General features: G+C 39.4%; 1 protein-coding gene across 2 annotated transcripts in view; it reads left to right on the forward strand.

Annotated features, from left to right (window-relative positions):
• Window positions 1-18,474, forward strand: part of SCP2 (sterol carrier protein 2) — a 981,293-nt gene that overhangs the window by 897,444 nt on the left and 65,375 nt on the right. The window contains exons 4-6 of one of the 2 annotated variants that reach the window (XM_069591905.1): window positions 2,964-3,095; window positions 4,523-4,587; window positions 7,702-7,828. The exons of the other annotated variant lie outside the window; for it this stretch is intronic. Of the exons in view, the coding sequence (XP_069448006.1) occupies window positions 2,964-3,095; window positions 4,523-4,587; window positions 7,702-7,828 (324 nt within the window). The remainder of the gene's footprint in view (window positions 1-2,963; window positions 3,096-4,522; window positions 4,588-7,701; window positions 7,829-18,474) is intronic. 2 annotated transcript variants of the gene reach the window in all.

Raw genomic sequence — 18,474 nt, forward strand, 5'->3', positions numbered from 1 at the left:
AAATTTACTAGTTCAAAGAGATGCACAGCGTATGAACAGGAGGTCCTGAATCTTGCTGTTTTCCTTGAAGACTCCTAGAGCATCTGTATCTTCAGGAGTTTCCATCATGCTGCTCCAGCATGTCTGCCTTGGTGGCCGTGTTACTTGGGAAAGAGAATCAAATGTGTATTCCACTTGGATTATTATTTTTATGGAATACCCTGGCATGCAGAATCTTTTAACTTTTTGAAATTTTGATATGAAGAGAAAAATGGCCTTTTGATCAGTTAGTTTTAATAGATTTATTCAGTTCAGTTCAGTTTAGTGGCTCAGTCGTGTCAGACTCTTTGCGACCCCATGGACTGCAGCATGCCAGGCCTCCCTGTCCATCACCAAATCCCGGATTTTACTCAAACTCATATCCATTGAGTCGGTGATGCCATCCAACCATCTTATCCTCTGTCGTCCCCTTCCCTTCCCACCTTCAATCTTTGCCAGCATCAAGGTCTTTTCCAGTGAGTCAGTTCTTTGCAGCTTCAGCATCAGTCCTTCCAGTGAATATTCAGGACTGATTTCCTTTAGGATGGACTGGTTGGATTTCCTTGCAGTCTCAAGAGTCTTCTCCAACAACACAGTTCAAAAGCATCAATTCTTCAGCGCTCAGCTTTCTTTATGGTCCAGCTCTCACATCCATGCATGACTACCAGAAAAACCATACCTTTGACTAGATAGACCTTTGCTGCCCAGGTAATGTCTCTGCTTTTTAATATGCTATCTAGGTTGGCCATAACATTTCTTCCAAGGAGCAAGCGTCTTTTAATTTCATGGCTGCAGTCACCATCTGCAGTGATTTTGGAGCCCAAGAAAATAAAGTCTGTCACTGTTTCCATTGCTTCCCCATCTATTTGCCTTGAAATGATGGGACCAGATACCATGATCTTAGTTTTCTGAATGTTGCATTTTAAGCCAGCTTTTTCACTCTCCTCTTTCACTTTCATCAAGAGACTCTTTAGCCCCTCTTCACTTTCTGCCATAAGGGTGGTGTCATCTGCATATCTGAGGTTATTGATATTTCTCCCGGCAGTCTTGATTCCAGCTTGTGCTTCATCCAGCACAGTGTTTCTCATGAGGTACTCTGAATATAAGTTAAATAAGCAGGGTGACAATTTACATCCTTGATGTACTCCTTTCCCAACTTGGAACCAGTCTGTTGTTCCATGTCCAATTCTAATTGTTGCTTCTTGAGCTGCATACAGATTTCTCAGGAGGCAGGTCAGGTGGTCTGGTATTCCCATCCCTTTCAGAATTTTCCACAGTTTATTGTGATCCACACAGTCAAAGGCTATGGCATAATCAGTAAAGCAGAAATAGATGTTTTTCTGGAACTCTCTTGCTTTTTCCATGATCCAGCGGATGTTGGCAATTTGATCTCGGGTTCCTCTGCCTTTTTAAAATTCCAGATTGAACATCTGGAAGTTTATGGTTCGCATACTGTTGAAGCCTGGCTTGGAGAATTTTGAGCATTACTTTTCTAGTGTGTGAGATGAGTGCAATTGTGCGGCAGTTTGAGCATTCTTTGGCATTGCCTTTCTTTGGGATTGGAATGAACTGACCTTTTCCAGTCCTGTGGACACTGTGAGTTTTCCAAGTTTGCTGGCAAATTGAGTGCAGCCCTTCCACAGCATCGTCTTTTAGGATTTGAAATAGCTCAACTGGAATTCCATCACCTCCACTAGCTTTGTTTGTAGTGATGCTTCCTAAGGCCTACTTGCCTTCTCATTCCAGGATGTCTGGCTCTATGTGAGGAATCATACCATCGTGATTTTCTGGGTCATGAAGATCTTTTTTGTATAGTTCTTCTGTGTATTCTTGCCACCTCTTCTTAATATCACCTGTTTGTTAGGTCCATACCATTTCTGTCCTTTATCGAGCCCATCTTTGCATGAAATGTTCCCTTGGTATCTCTAATTTTCTTGAAGAGATCTCTAGTCTTTCCCATTCTATTGTTTTCCTCTATTTCTTTGCATTGTTCACTGAGAAAGGCTTTCTTATCTCTCCTTGCTGTTCTTTGGAACTCTGCGTTTAAATAGGTCTAATCTTTCCTTTTCTCCTTTGCCTTTTGCTTCTCTTCTTTTCACAGCTGTTTGTAAGTCCTCCTCAGGCAACTATTTCGCCTTTTTGCATTTCTTTTTCTTGGGGATGGTCTTGATCACTGCCTCCTGTACAATGTCAGGAACCTCTGTCCATAGTTCTTCAGGCACTCTGTCTATCAGATCTAATCTCTTGAATCTATTTGTCACTTCCACTGTATAATCATAAGGGATTTGATTTAGGTCATACCTGAATGGTCTAGTGGTTTTTCCTACTTTCCTCAATTTAAGTCTGAATTTGGCAATAAGGAGTTCATGATCTGAGCCGTAGTCAGCTCCTGGTCTGGTTTTTGCTGACTGTATAGAGCCTCTCCATCTTTGGCGGCAAAGAATATAATCAGTCTGATTTTGGTAATGACCATCTGGTGATGTCCATGTGTAGAGTCTTCTCGTGCTTTTGGAAGACAGTGTTTGCTATGACCAGTGCATTCTCTTTGCAAAACTCTATTAATAGAGTCTTTGCCCTCCTTCATTTTGTACTCCAAGACCAAATTTGCCTGATAATCCAGAGATTTATATCTGATAATATGCATGAAATATTGCTTCCTTTATCATGTAACCCTACCCAGATTGAGTTGTTTGCTATTACTTGGTCATTTCTCTACTTTCCTACCTCTGTGTTATGTAAATAAAGTGCATAAATATATACTATGTTTTGAGAATTTTTGTATTTGCAGAATAAGTGGTGCTTTATGCTGAAACTGTTTCTGAGTAAGATGTCCATGTTTTATGTTAGACAAAGGCATAATACTAGAAAAATATAATGTAGTGTTATATTGTTTTGCAGCTCCATAATTCTCATGTTGCATAGATAATTTTATTTTTTCTATGTAGGTGACTCTACCAGTGGGCAGAGGGCTATCTATCACGGTTTGGGACTGACTGGAATTCCTATAATCAACGTCAACAATAACTGTTCTACTGGCTCAACTGCTTTGTTTGTGGCCCGGCAACTGGTTCAGGGTGGTGAGCAGTGCCTATTTGTCTAGTGTACTTAAATAGATGTGGGGTTATTGCCCTTCTTTTATGATGTCTCCATACAACCCTCAGAGGGATTGCTTTTTAATGTATTTTTTAAAATAAAAATTTTGATATATACATTATATAAGCACAAAAGTGTAGAATTCAGTGTTTTTAGTATGTTCCCAGGTTTATGCAACTATCAGCACTGTTTAATCTTAGAACATTTGTATCACCCACAGAAGAAAGCTGTACCCATTAGCGGTCACTTCCCGTTCCTCCCTCCCCACAACCCTTGGCAACCACTAATTTACTTTCTGTCTCTATGGATTTACATATTCTGAACACTATATAAATGGAATCATATAATATATGACCTTTTATGGCTTTTTGCATTTACCGGAATATTTTCACAGTTATTCATATTTTAGCATGTATCAGTACTGCATCCTTTTTTGTGGCCAAATAGTAATCCATTGTGTGAATATACTACATTTTGTTTACCCATTTATCAGTTGATGTATACTGTGCTATTTCTACTTTTTGGCTTTTATGAATAATCCTGCTATAAACATTTGTGTACAACTTTTTTTGTGGCCACATGTTTTCAGTTCTCTCTCTGTATTTCCAAATGTTCTAGGCTCCTTCATTAGGCCTTTTATTCTTTCTTCTCATTGTTGATTATTGCTCTGCTACGCTTCCCTGGTGGCTCAGAGGTTAAAGTGTCTTCCTGGAATGCGGGAGACCCAGGTTCGATCCCTGGGTCCGGAAGATCCCCTGGAGAAGGAAATGGCAACCCACTCCAGTACTCTTGCCTGGAGAATCCCATGGAGGGATGAGGCTGGTAGGCTACAGTCCGTGGGGACTGAGTGACTTCACTTTCACTTTCACTTGGTGTTCTAATTGTTGGAGCTGTATAATGTCTCACTGTTAGATAATACTAGTAGCCCTTGTGCCCCCTACCTTGTTATTAGTTTTTTTCTTTTTTTAAAGAAAAATTTTGGCAGTCCTGCTTGTTTTGCTGTTCATTTGAACATTAACATCATTTTTAGATACCCACTCTTTCCAAAAATAGTTCTGTTGAGATTTTGATCAAGATTCTTTAAAATTTTTTTAAATTTTATTTAATGTTTAAAAATTCACAATTAGCTATTTGTATTTGTTCTTCATTGGAACATATTTCCACATTAATAAAAAGTTTTATTAACACTCAAAATCAAAGGAGGAAGTATATACTTTATTGATTTTTCCTTGTATCTAGAGGTGTATAGGAGTTTTCTCTGTAATTTTTCACTTATTACAAATTTTATAGGACTGCACTATGTTTTTACATTTTGTGTACATTGACATACTTGTTTAAATAGAAGTATTTAAGGGTATTTTGTTTGAGTCTAGAAATGTAATTTTTCAAGATAATTACATTTTCTTTCAAGGTCTGGCGGATTGTGTCTTGGCTCTTGGGTTTGAGAAGATGGAAAAGGGAGCCCTTGCAATAAGCGTGAGTCTCATCTATTTTTATTTTGGAATTGTTATAATACTATGAGAAAACTTTGCCCATCTGACTGCCATGAATAGAGCTCGCAAAAGCTGAAGAATGAGATTGCCTATGTATGCATGCGTGTGTGCTGAGTCACTCGGTTGTGTCCAACTTTTTGCGACCCTATGAAATGTAGCCTGCCTGTCAGGCTCCTCTGTCCATGGAATTTTCCAGGCAAGAATACCGGAGTGGCTTGCCACTTTCTCCTCCAGGGATTCTTCCTGAACCAAAGATCAAACCCTCATCTCCTGGGTCTTCTGCATTGGCAGGCGGATTCCTAACCACTGGGAAACCTGAGAAGACCATATGTATGCATCAGTGCAGTTCAGTTCAGTGCTCAGTCATGTCCGACTCTTTGCGACCCCGTGAACCACAGCACGCCAGGCCTCCCTATCTATCACTAATGCCCGGAGTTTACCCAAACTCATGTCCATCAAGTCGGTGATGCCATTCAGCCATTTCATCCTCTGTCGTCCCCTTCTCCTCACATCTTTGATCTTCTTTATGGTGTGTGGGCTCTTTTCGTTAGGGCATGTGGAGTTTAGTTCCCTGACTAGGGGTTGTTGACTAAAAAGATGCACAATGTGAGAGTTTTGAGTTAAGTTTTATTTGGGGCAAAATCAGGACTGCAGCCCAGGAAGGGGTACCTCAGATAGCTCTGAGAGACTGCTCCAAAGAGGCAGTCAGACAAGGTCAATATATGATTTCGGTGAAGTGGGAGTTCAATGCAGTCAAGCGCTTACTTTATAAAAGGTTTTTTGCTGGTCGGAAGGAGCTGATGTCACCCTGAAGGGACTCAGTGCTTTTCTTGATGTGAAGAGGTGCAAAGACTGGGGTCATCTGAAAAGATCTAACTGTATAAACATCTGTTCTACCAGCTTCTCTGGAGCACAGAGTGCCCCACCCCACCCTGAGCTCCCTCTAGGGAAATGCAGCAGCACAGGCTCAGCCTCCACAGAGACAGATGGCAAATGCCTTTGTTCTTGTCATTCAGTTGCTGACAAATGCTTTTGGAAGTGCCAGTTTGTAGTTGGCAGGATGAGAGTTGGCCCCCTTGCATTGGGAGTGTGGAGTCTTAGTGACTAGACCACCAGAGAAGTCCCTCTTAATCTTTTTTTTTTTTTTGAGTTTTTTTAAATTGGAGAATTGGGAAGATCCCCTGGAGATGGGCATGGCAACCCAGTCCAGTATTCTTGCCTGGAGAATTCCATGGACAGAGGAGCCTGGCAGGCTATAGTTCGTGGGGTCACAAAGAGTCGGACACGACTGAGCAACTAACACACACACATAGTTGATTATAATGTTTTGCCGATCGCTGCTGCACAGCAAAGTGACTCCATTATGCACATATATACACTCTATTTTATGTTCTCTTCCATTATGATCACAGGATACTGAATGTAGTTCTCTCTGCCATACATTAGGATCTTGCTGTAAACATAATGTTTACCAACCCCAGACTCCCAGTCCACCCCTCTCCCTCCCTCCTCCCCTTTGGCAACCACAAGTTTGGCCTCTAGTCCTTTGAATCTGTTTCTGTTTTGTAGGTAGGCTCATTGCACCATATTTTTTACTCCACATATAAGTGGAATCATAGTGTTTTTCTTTTCTTTCTGATTTACCTCAGTTGGTATGATATTCTGTAGTTACGTCCATGTTGCTGCTGCAGATAGCATTATTTCACACGTCTTTGTGGCTGAGTAGTATCCCATTGTATATTTGTACCACATCTTCTGGATTCATTCATCTTTGGGTGGACATGAGGTTGTTTCTATGTTTTCTCGAGTTTGAAGAATGCTGCTATGAACATAGTAGTGCATGTGTCTGTTTGAATTATAGTTTTGTCTGGGTATATTCCCAGTAGTGGAATTGCTGGATTATATGGTAGTTCTGTCTTTAGTTTTCTGAGATGCCTCCATAGTGTTTTTCATAGTGGCTGTACCAACTTACATCTTCACCAACAGGGGATAGGTATGAGGGTACCCTTTTCTTCAGAGCCTCTTCAGAGTTTGTTATTTGTAGACTTTTTAATGATGGCCATTCTGACCAGTGTGAGGTGGTACCTCATTATAGTTTTGATTTGCATTTCTTTAATAATTAATGGTATTATTACTAATTATTAGTAATAATTAGTAACGTATAATTAGTAATTATTAATAATTAGTAAGTAGACATATGGAAAGATGTCTTTTCATATGTCTACTTAATTTTCTTGTAGCATTTGCTTTAGAACCTCTTTTTGGACCACAAAAAAAGTTCATTAATTTCATTCAACAGTTATTTATGGAATGTTAACTATATAGCAGGGCAAATGCTAGGCACTGGGTACATATACAGAAGTATATGAAGAATTCATATCTTCTGGGTGTTCATGGTCTAGTAGGTAAACTGGCAAGAAACAGCCTCCCCTTTGTAAAATATTTGCAGTGGGAACTATGTTTCTCTATTCTAGAGCCATGGAAACAGATGTAATTGCACTCTGAGTATCAACTTTATTCTAATCGTAATTCACTTTTTCTCAGATGCCAAAACCTGCTCCTGCCTTAGGGACTTTATTCTTGCTGTTCTGTCTGCCTAGAATGCTCCTCTCCCCAACTTAACCAAATAACTTACTCGTACTCCTTCACATCCCTGCTGAAATGTCACTTTATCAATTTTATCTCCTTAGACTATTTTCTGTAACATACCACTTCCCACCTTCAATCTTTATCCCTTTATTTGAGTTTGTTATAGCATTATTATTTATATTTTAATCATTTTCATCCTCATTACTTTCTGTTCCCTCTTCCTTCAAATACGAATGCTAGATGAGCAGGGAATTTATCTGTTTTGTTTATTGTTTTATCCCCAGAACATTGAGCAGTTATTTGCACATAATGGGATTCTTTATATATGTTTCTTTTTTTTTTTACTTAAAAATTATTTATTTTTAATTGAGTGACTGATTTTAGTCATACTGTCAATTTTTGGCTTACTCCACACTTCTAATTAACAAATGTCTTAAACACTGTAATAGTTGAAAGAGATACGTATCATGTTGAGTACTTATTAAAATTTTTTTTTCTCCTCTCTTAGACTCCAAATAGGACTAATCCACTTGATAAACATATTGAAGTCCTGATCAATAAGTATGGATTATCTGCCCACCCAGTTGCTCCTCAGATGTTTGGGTATGCTGGAAAAGAGCACATGGAAAAATATGGTATGTTAAAAAACTTTAAGGCTTATTTTTAGTTATATACACATATTTATTAAGGAACTGTGGAGGATGCCAGTTTGTATAAAATATGATATGGTTTTTCAATTAAGTTGAAATAGTTTTTGTTGAATTTAGTTGTAAAGTATTTATACAAATGACATCATATTGGAAATACCTTGGATGTTCCAAAACAAGACACTGGAGTAGGAAAAATAACATAAATCTTCCACCATGGACTATAAATTGAGGCTTATCAGTTCTGAGTACAGTATTCTTAGTACTTGAATCCATCAGGAGTCCATCATCATTTGTCAATCCATAGTGTTTTATTTTAAATTAAATTTAATTAATTTATTTATTTTTGGCTACACGGTGTCTTCTTTGCTTCATGGGCTTTTTCTTGTTTTGGCAAGTAGGAGCTCCTCTCTAGTTCAGTGTACAGGGTTCTTACTGAGATGGCTTCTCTTGTTTTGTGAAGCATAGGTTCTGGGGCATGTGAATCTTCAGTATTTGTGGCACATGGGTTTGCCTGCCCCATGCCATGTGGACTCTCCCCAGACCAGGGATTGAGCCCTTGTCCTCTGGATTGAAAGGCGAATTTTTAACTGCTGAACTACCAGGGAAGTCACATAATGTTTTGGGAGAATTAAATTGCGTAGTTGATTTTTATTTTGTAGGTGAGCATCCTAGCTTTTTGACTGATGATCAGTGATTGATCTGCATTAGCCAGTTAGTTAAAACATGGGGTAGTGCAGAAAGAGTTGTTTTTTTCAATTTTTATTTTTTATCATATGACCCTGTGTTCTGTGAGATGAGAAAGAAAACAGTTGTGCTTGAAAGTACAACATTCCTATTCTTTGCAGGAAAAATACTGTAGGTTTGATAACCAAGATCAAGTAATCAGAAAGGAAAGAAATCTTCAAGGAAGAATGGTAGGATGGCATAGAGGAGACTGACAGTTTGGGGCCATGGGAATTTTCTTCCTTGTAGCTATTTGTTACCATTTTAAATTCTGTTTATTCCAGTCTGGCTTCCCCTCTTTCTCAGTGCTAGCACTGATCCCCACATTGCCGTAGGAAGTAAATACTGCTTAATACTGTTTTAATAGACCTCAGCACCATTAGACCCTTTTGATCACTTCTTTCTTAAAACATATTCTTCTCTTGGCATTTGTGCCACCTCATTCTGATTTTCCTTACCTCTTTGGCTATTCCCTGTCCATTTCCTTTTGAATTAAATAATTTATTTAAAATATTTAGCTCTTACTGTATTGCAGGCATTGTTCTAGGCACTGAAATATAGAAGTACTGTTGTTCGATCGCTCAGTTGTATCTGATACTTTGCAACTCCATGGACTGCAGCACGCCAGGCTTGCCTGTCCTTCACTATCTCTTGGAGCTTGCTCAAACTCATGTCCGTTGAGTCGGTGGGCCATCCCACCATCTTGTCCTCTGTTCCCTCCTTCTCCTTTTGCCCTCAGTTTTTCCTAGCATTAGGGTCTTTTCTCATGAATTGGCACTTTGCATCAGGTGGCCAAAGTATTGGAGCTTTAGCTTCAGCATCAGTCCTTTCAATGAATATTCAGGGTTGATTGCCTTTAGGATTGACTGGTTTGATCTTGCTGTCTAAAGGATTCTCAAGAGTCTTCTCTAGTACCACAGTTCGAAAGCATCAATTCTTCAACACTCAGCCTTCTTTATGGTCCCACTCTCACATCTGTACCTGACTACTGGAAAAACCATAGCTTTGAATATGTGGACCTTTTTGGCAAAGCAGTGCCTCTGCTTTTTAATACACTATCTAGGTTCTTCATAGCTTTTCTTCCAAGGAGCAATTGTCTTTTAATTTCATGGCTGCAGTCACCATCCACAGTGATTTTGGAGTCTAAGAAAATGAAACCTATTACTGCTTCTACTTTTTCCCCATCTATTTGCCATGAAGTGATGGGACTGGATGCCATATTTTTGTTTTTTGAATGTTGAATTTTAAGCCAACTTTTTCACTCTCTTTTACCTTCATCAAAAGGCTCTTGAATTCCTCTTCATTTTCTGTCATTAAGGTGGTGTCGCCTGCATATCTGAGGTTTTTGATATTTCTCCTGGTAATCTTGATTCCAGCTTGTGCTTCATCCAGGCCCTCATTTTGCATGATGTACTCTGAAAATAAGTTAAATAGGCAGGGTGACAGTATAGAGCCTTGATGTACTCCTTTCCCAGTTTTGAAACAATCTGTTGTTCCATGCTCAGTTCTAACTGTTGCTTCTTGACCTGCATACAGATTTTTGAGGAGACAGGTAAGGTGTTCTGGTATTCCCATATCTTTAACAATTCTCCACAGTTTTTTTTTTGTGATCCATACAGTCAAAGGGTTTAGCGTAGTCAGTGAAGCGTAAGTAGATGTTTTTTTTGAATTCGCTTGCTTTTCTCATGATCCAGCGGATGTTGGCAATTTGATCTCTGGTTCCTCTGCCTTTTCTAAATCCAACTTCTACGTCTGGAAGTTTTTAGTTCACGTACAGGTGAAGCCTAGCTTGAGGGATTTTGAGCATTACCTTGGTAGTGTGTGGAATGAGTGTAATTTTGGTTTAGTTTGAACGTTCTTTGGCATTGCCCTTTTTTAGGACTGGAATGAAATTGATCTTATCCAGTTCTGTGGCCATTGCTGAGTTTTCCAAATTTGCTGGCAATGAGTGCAGCACTTTTGCAGCATCATCTTTAGGATTTGAAATAGCTCAGTTGGAATTCCATCCCCTCCACTAGCTAAGGCCTACTTGACTTCACACTCTATGATATCTGGCTCTAGGTGAGTGACCACACCACTGTGGTTATCCAGGTCATTAACACCTTTTCTTTTTAATGCAGTTCCTATGTATAATCTTGTCACCTCTTCTTAATCTCTTCTGCTTCTATTGGGTCCTTATAATTTCTGTCCTTTATTGTGCCCATCTTTGCATGAAATAGTGCCTTGGTATCTCTAATTTTCTTGAAGAGATTTCTAGTCTTTCTCATTCTATTGTTTTCCTCTATTTCTTTGCATTGTTCACTTAAGAAGGCTTTCTTATCTCTCCTTGCTATTCTTTGGAACTCTGCATATCAATTACTTATTGCTGTGTAACAAACTACTCCCAAATTCAGTTATTATTGAATAATGATTATTATCAAAGTTTACAAGTTTGTAGATTGACTGGGAATCAGTGGATCTATGGAGAAGGAAATGGCAACCCATTCCAGTATGCTTGCCTGGAGAATCCCATGGACGGAGGCGCCTGGTGGGCTACAGTCCATGGGATCGCTAAGAGTCAGACATGACTGAGTGACTTCACTTTCACTTTTCATTTTCATGCATTGAAGAAGGAAATGGCAACCCACTCCAGTGTTCTTGCCTAGAGAATCCCAGGGACGGGGGAGCCTGGTGGGCTGCCATCTATGGGGTCGCACAGAGCTGGACATGACTGAAGTGACTTAGCAGCAGCAGCAGCAGTGGGTCTCAGTCATGCTCAGCTCTTTTTGTCTGGGTTGATCATATGAGTGTAGGTTGGTTGGAGGCTCTGTTTTACTCCTGTTTGGCTGGGTATCTCATCCTCTTCTTTGGACCAGAGGGCCACCTCTGGCATGTCCTTTTCATAGTCACAACAGAAGCAGAAGAGAGTAATCTATAACATGCAAGGCATTTTGAGACTTGACCAAAGCAAGTCATATGAAAAACTTGGAATCAAGGGAGTGTGAAATATACTCTATTTTTTTAAAGGTAGGAAACTGCAAAGTCAGATCATAAAGGGAAAAAGAATTAGGGATATCAATGAAGTCACTCTCAAGCAACAAAATAAGCAGGTGAGATGTGTGGTATTTGCTTAAATTTCTAGTAGGGGGAGACAGTAGCATATGAACAAAATAAAGATAATTTCAAATAATAATTAGTAGCTGTGAAGAAAATAAAACAAGGTAATGCATTTGTTGTGGGGGGGCAAACTTAGGATAGTCAATGATGGAGTCTATATATATCCAGTTTTCATCTTCACATCTCTGCTTGTGTGTGTAACAGATGTCTCAAATTTCACATGTTCACATGCAGACTCAAAGAATCAAGGAATCATGGTGGTGACTGAACCCAGCATTTTTAAAAAATGTGAAATTTGTTGTTGTGTCCAGTTCAGTTCAGTTCAGTCGCTCAGTCCTGTCTGACTCTTTGTGACCCCACGAATCGCAGCCCGCCAGGCCTCCCTGTCCATCACCAACTCCCGGAGTTCACTCAAACTCATGTTCATTGAGTCGGTGATGCCATCCAGCCATCTCATCCTCTGTCTTCCCCTTTTCCTCCTGCCCCCAACCCCTCCCAGCATCAGGGTCTTTTCCAGTGAGTCAGCTCTTCGCATGATGTGGCCAAAATATTGGAGTTTCAGCTTCAGCATCAGTCCCTCCATTGAACATCCAAGACTGATCTCCTTTACGATGGACTGGTTGGATCTCCTTGCAGTCCAAGAGACTCTCAAGAGTCTTCTCCAACACCACAATTTAAAAGCATCAATTCTTTGGCACTCAGCTTTCTTCACAGTCCAACTCTCACATCCATACATGACCAGTGGAAAAACCATAGCCTTGACTAGACGGACCTTTGTTGGCAAAGTAATGTCTCTGCTTTTGAATATGTTATCTAGGTTGGTTATAACTTTCCTTCCAGGGAGTAAGCGTCTTTTAATTTCATGGCTGCAGTCACCATCTGCAGTGATTTTGGAGCCCCAAAATAAAGTCTGACACTGTTTCCACTGTTTCCCCATCTATTTCCCATGAAGTGATGGGACCAGATGTGATGATCTTAGTTTTCTGAATGTTGAGCTTTAAGCCAACTTTTTCACTCTCCTCTTTCACTTTCATCAAGAGGCTTTTTAGTTCCTCTTCACTTTCTGCCATAAGGGTGGTGTCATCTGCATATCTGAGGTTATTGATATTTCTCCTGGCAACCTTGATTCCAGCTTGTGCTTCTTCCAGCCCAGTGTTGTTGTATAGTATAACTTAAGTCAGAGAAATGCACGCAACATAAATATACAGCTTAGTGAATTCTCCCAAAGCCCATATCTGTAACCTAATTTACCTCCCAGGTCAAAAATAGAATGCTAACACCCAAGAATCCTCTCTGTAGATAATTTTTATCTTAAAAACTTTGTGGCTTTCCTTTTTATTGTAAAAACTTGTTTGGTTCTCCTGTCTACAAATTACACCTGCAAAATCTCTTTGGGTCCTTTCTGAGATGGCTGAAGGGCAACCTTCAAAAACTTCTTAGCAGTCCTTTGAGAGGAATTGTGAGACACAGCTCTTTTCTCTTTAGAGAGCTTTTTTTCTGTATGAAAAGTATTCTGAGGCATCATCTTTGATTTTTCTGAGTCTTAAAAGATTTGTCACAACCTGGGCTTCATTTTTGGACCGTGTTTTTCTGGCAGTGCATTGGCTTTGATCTTCGCTCAAGGACTATTTGTTAATTTTAGCATCTTTTACCCCTTTGAGAGGCTGAGAATTTTCGAAACTATGAAGTCCTGGATTGTTTTTGTTTAATAGTCCTTTATGATGCAATATAGCATTATAGAATTTTACTATAAGCAGCAAGAATCAATCATGTGGCAGTTTCAATATTTTGTTTATTATCTATTTTCTACATAACTTTTGGTAATAGTATTATTATAATTTCTGCTTCTATTATAACAGGGGTCTCCTTTTCTTCAGTTTTCAGGACGATTTTGTTCTTTTGTAAAGTCTCATCTGCAGAATCCTCAAAGTTTCTTTGGTTTCTTCAAGGCACTTCAGTCTTTTTCGCTAGCAGTGTTCCAGACTTTGGAATTAGAATGGTTCCAAAGCCATTCACATGTTTTACATTTTTGTTCAGTATAATTCCATTTCCACTGTGTTAGTCTGCTTGGGCTGATATAGAAAATACCGTAGACCAGGTAGCTCAAACAAGGAAATTTATTTCTTATAGTTCTAGAGGCTGGGAGGTATAAAATCAAGATGTATGATAGGGTTTATATTATACTGAAGCCTCTTTTCTTGGGTCATAGGTGACCTCCATCTCACAGTGTATTCACATGACCTGCTCTTTCGTGTGGATGCAGAGACAGAGGGAGAGAGAAAATTCTTTGTGTTCTTTTTTTAAGGATTCTTATAAGGGCATAATCCTGTCTGGAGAGTCTCACGCTCATGACCTCATCCACCATAATTATTATACCTCTGCAAATACCCATCTCTAAATACCATCGCATTGGTTGTTAGGGCATCAACAAATGAATTCTGAGGGGACACAATTAAGTCTATAGCATTCAGGTACCAAAATATGTATTAATATTATAAATTACTGTGTTACAGTGAGATTGTTTAAAAAGCATTTCTTGTTTTAATTCCTGCTGTCTGGTCTTCCCATATGTAAGCTCACTGGCCTTTCAGTGTGTTCAATAAGCCAAACTTATTCCTTGTACCACAGTCTTCTATTTTCTTTAGCTACAGTGCTCTTTATTCTTTCAAGGTCAACTCTTTTCATGGTTTAGGTCTTAAAAAAAATAAACTCTTATATCTACAACACTTTACAGAAGTATTTCTGCTTGGATGTCTAATAGATCTTTCAAATTTGATAGGTCTGAAACTGAAATACTAATTGTCTCCTTGAACTTCCACCTTCCCTGTTGTTTCCTCCTTAAGTTTTTCCTATCCAGAAAATGATAACTCTGTCTTTCTAGGACCTATGACCAAGAATCTTAAAGCCATTTTTCATTTCTCTTGTATTCAATATTCAATATATCAGCAAACCTTTTTACTCATTTCTCAGAATATCTATAAATATGAGAAATGGAAATGTTTCTCTACATTTCCCCCAATTCTGTAGTGCAGACTATCATAATTTCTCACCTGGAGTATAGGAGTCTCCTAAATGGTTTTTCTGCTTCTGCACATGTACCTGTACAGTCAATTTTTTCTTTTTTCCAGATCAGTGCTTTTCAAATATAAACTAGATCATTTCATTCCTCTGCTCAAAACTCTATTGTGTTCTTACTACACTCAGATTGAAACCTTCAGGTCTTATTATGGCCTACAAACTTCTGTATGACCTGACCTTCTACCCTCATTATCTCTTTGACTTCATCTCCTACCATTTTTTTTCTTTCACCTCTCTGCCCCAACCTCAAACACAGTAAGCACATTGCTACTTCATGCAGGGCCTTAGCTTGCTATTTCAACTTCTGAAACACTCTACCCTAAGATATCAGTGCTAACTTTCTTACTTTCGTCAGGTCTTTGCTCAAATGTCATCTGCTTTCTTTCATCACCCTCATTCCCAGAATTACCTATCCTCTGTCTTCTGCTTTATCATTTTATATAGCGCTTATAAAAATCAGGCTATATATATTTTCTTATTTCATGAATGTCTTTTCCAACCAGAATTGAAGTCCACAGTTCAGTCAGTTCAGTCGCTCAGTCTTGTTTGACTCTGCGGCCCCATGGACTGCAGCACACCAGGCTTCCCTGTCCATCACCAACACCCGGAGCTTGCTCAAACTCATGTCCATCGAGTCAGTGATGCCACCCAACCATCTCATCCTCTGTTGTCCCTTTCTCCTCCTGCCTTCAATCTTCCCCAGCATCAGGGTCTTTTCCAATGAGCCAGCTCTTCTCATCAGCTGGCCAGAGTATTGGAGCTTCAGCTTCAGCATCAGTCCATCCAATGAATATTCAGGACTGTTTTCCTTTATGATTAACTGGTTTGATCTCCTTGCAGTCCAAGGGACTCTTCTCCAACAACATAGTTCAAAAGCATCAATTACTCAGTTATCAGCTTTCTTTATGGTCCAACTCGCATGTCTATACATGACTCTTGGAAAAACTATAGATTTGACTAGCCAGACCTTTGTCGGCAAAGTAATGTCTCTGCTTTTTAGTATGCTGTTTAGATTTGTCATAGCTTTTCTTCCAAGGAGCAAGCGCCTTTTAATTTCATGGCTGCAGTCATCATCTGCAGTGATTTTGGAGCCCAAGCAAATAAAGTGTCTCATTGTTTCCATTGTTTTCCTATCTATTTGCCATGAAGTGATGGGACTGGATGTCATGATCTTCGTTTTTTGAATGTTGCATTTTAAGCCAGCTTTTTCACTCTCCTCTTTCACTTTCATTAAGAGGCTCTTTAGTTCCTCTTTGCTTTCTGCTATACGTGTGGTGTCCTCTGCATATCTGAGGTAACTGATATTTTTCCCGGCAATCTTGATTCCTTCTTGTGCTTCATCCAGCCCAGCATTTCACATGATGTACTCTGCATATAAGTTAAATAAGCAAGGTGACAATATACAACCTTGACGTACTCCTTGCCCAATTTGGAACCAGTGTATTGTTCCATGTCCAGTTCTAACTGTTGCTTCTTGACCTGCATACAGGTTTCTCAGGAGGCAGGTCATGTGGTCTGGTATTCCCATCTCTTTCAGAATTTTCCAGTCTGTTGTGATCCAGGCAGTCAAAGGCTTTTGTGTAGTAAATAAAGCAGAGATAGATGTTTTTCTGGAACTCTGTTGCTTTTTCTACAATGCAATGGTTGTTGGCAATTTGATCTCTGGTTCCTCTGCCTTTTCTAAATCCAGCTTGAACATCTGAAAGTACTTGGTTTACATACTATTGAAGCCTCTCTTTGAGAATTTTGTGCATTACTTTGCTAGCATGTGAGATGAGTGCAATTGTGCAGTACTTTGAACATTCTTTTGCATTGCCTTATTGGGATTAGAATGAAAACTGACCTTTTTCAGTACTGTGGCCACTGCTGAATCCTCCAAATTTGCTGGCATATTGAGTGTAGCACTTTCACAGCATCATCTTTTAGGATTTGAAATAGCTCAACTGGAATTCCATCACCTCCACTAGCTTTGTTCATAGTGATGCTTCTTAAGGCCCACTTGACTTCACATTCCAGGATGTCTGGCTCTAGGTGAGTTATCACACTATTGTGGTTTTCTGGGTCATGAAGATCTTTTCTGTGTAGTTCTTCTGTGTATTCTTGCCACTTCTTCTTAATATCTTCTGCTTCTGTTAGGTCCTTACCGTTTCTGTCCTTTATCGAGCCCATCTTCGCATGGAATGTTCCCTTGGTATCTCTAATTTTCTTGAAGAGATCTCTAGTCTTTTCCATTCTATTATTTTCCTCTATTTCTTTTTATTGATCGCTGAGAAATGCTTTCTTATCTCTCCTTGCTGTTCTTTGGAACTCTGCATTCAGATGGGTATATCTTTCCTCTTCTTTGCCATTAACTTCTCTTCATTTGTCAGCTCTTTGTAAGGGCTCCACCGATTTTTGTTTGTTTTATTCCCTGCTCTTTGACTGTTACTTAGAAGAGTGCCTGGCATAGAACAGGTATTCTGTAATTAATTAATCTTAGAAGCCCTTTTCTTCATCATTCTAATTAAAGTGGATCCCTCCTGTTATTCTTCTTCATAGATAGCTTCCTATTGCTTTCCTTCATAGCATTAGCACTATTTATATTCATATATTTATTGTGTGTGGTTTTACTGGTTTAATTTTTGTGTTCCTTATTTCTCTTATAAACTTGTTTGAAATTAGAAATTATGTTTGTTTTGTTTACCTTCAATCCATCCACCTAGCAACAGTGGTTGGCATGTAATCTGGCCAGAAGAAAGGGTTTTTCTCCTCTTTTTTTCTACAGTCTCTAGGATATTTAAATGTTCAATAACTGTTTTTTTAATGAATGAATGAATAAATTTCCATACCCATATTATCTCATCCAATTCTCACAACAATCCGTTGTAGGAGATGTTATTATACTATTAAGTACAATTCTGGCTTCAGTTTAGTTCAGTTCAGTCGCTCAGTCATGTCCGACTCTTTGCGACCCCATGAACTGCAGCACACCAGGCCTCCCTGTCCATCACCAACTCCCGGAGTTCATTCAAACTCACGTCCATCGAGTTGGTGATACCATCCAGCCATCTCATCCTCTGTCATCCCCTTCTCCTCCTGCCGCCAATACCTCCCAGCATCGGGGTCTTTTCCAGTGAGTCAGGTCTTCACATGAGGTGGCCAAAGTACTGGAGTTTCAGCTTTAGCATTATTCCTTCCAAAAAACACCCAGGACTGATCTCCTTTAGAATGGACTGGTTGGATCTCCTTACAGTCCAAGGAACTCTCAACAGTCTTCTCCAACACCACAGTTCAAAAACATCAATTCTTTGGCACTCAGCTTTCTTCACAGTCCAATTCTCACATCCATACATGACCACTGGAAAAACCATAGTCTTGACTAGATGGAACTTTGTTGGCAAAGTAATATCTCTGCTTTTCAATATGCTGTCTAGGTTGGTCATAACTTTCCTTCTAAGGAGTAAGCGTCTTCTAATTTCATGGCTGCAGTCACCATCTGCAGTGATTTTGGAGCCCCCCAAAATAAAGTCTCACTGTTTCCACTGTTTCCCCATCTAGTTCCCATGAAGTGATGGGACCAGATGCCATGATCTTAGTTTTCCGAATGTTGAGCTTTAAGCCAACTTTTTCACTCTCCTCTTTCACTTTCATCAAGAGACTTTTTAGTTCCTCTTCACTTTCTGCCATAAGGGTGGTGTCATCTGCATATCTGAGGTTATTGATATTTCTCCCAGCAGTCTTGATTCCAGCTTGTG

Source organism: Ovis canadensis, chromosome 1 (genome assembly GCF_042477335.2).
Source record: "Ovis canadensis isolate MfBH-ARS-UI-01 breed Bighorn chromosome 1, ARS-UI_OviCan_v2, whole genome shotgun sequence".
Taxonomy (NCBI): Eukaryota; Metazoa; Chordata; class Mammalia; order Artiodactyla; family Bovidae; genus Ovis; species Ovis canadensis.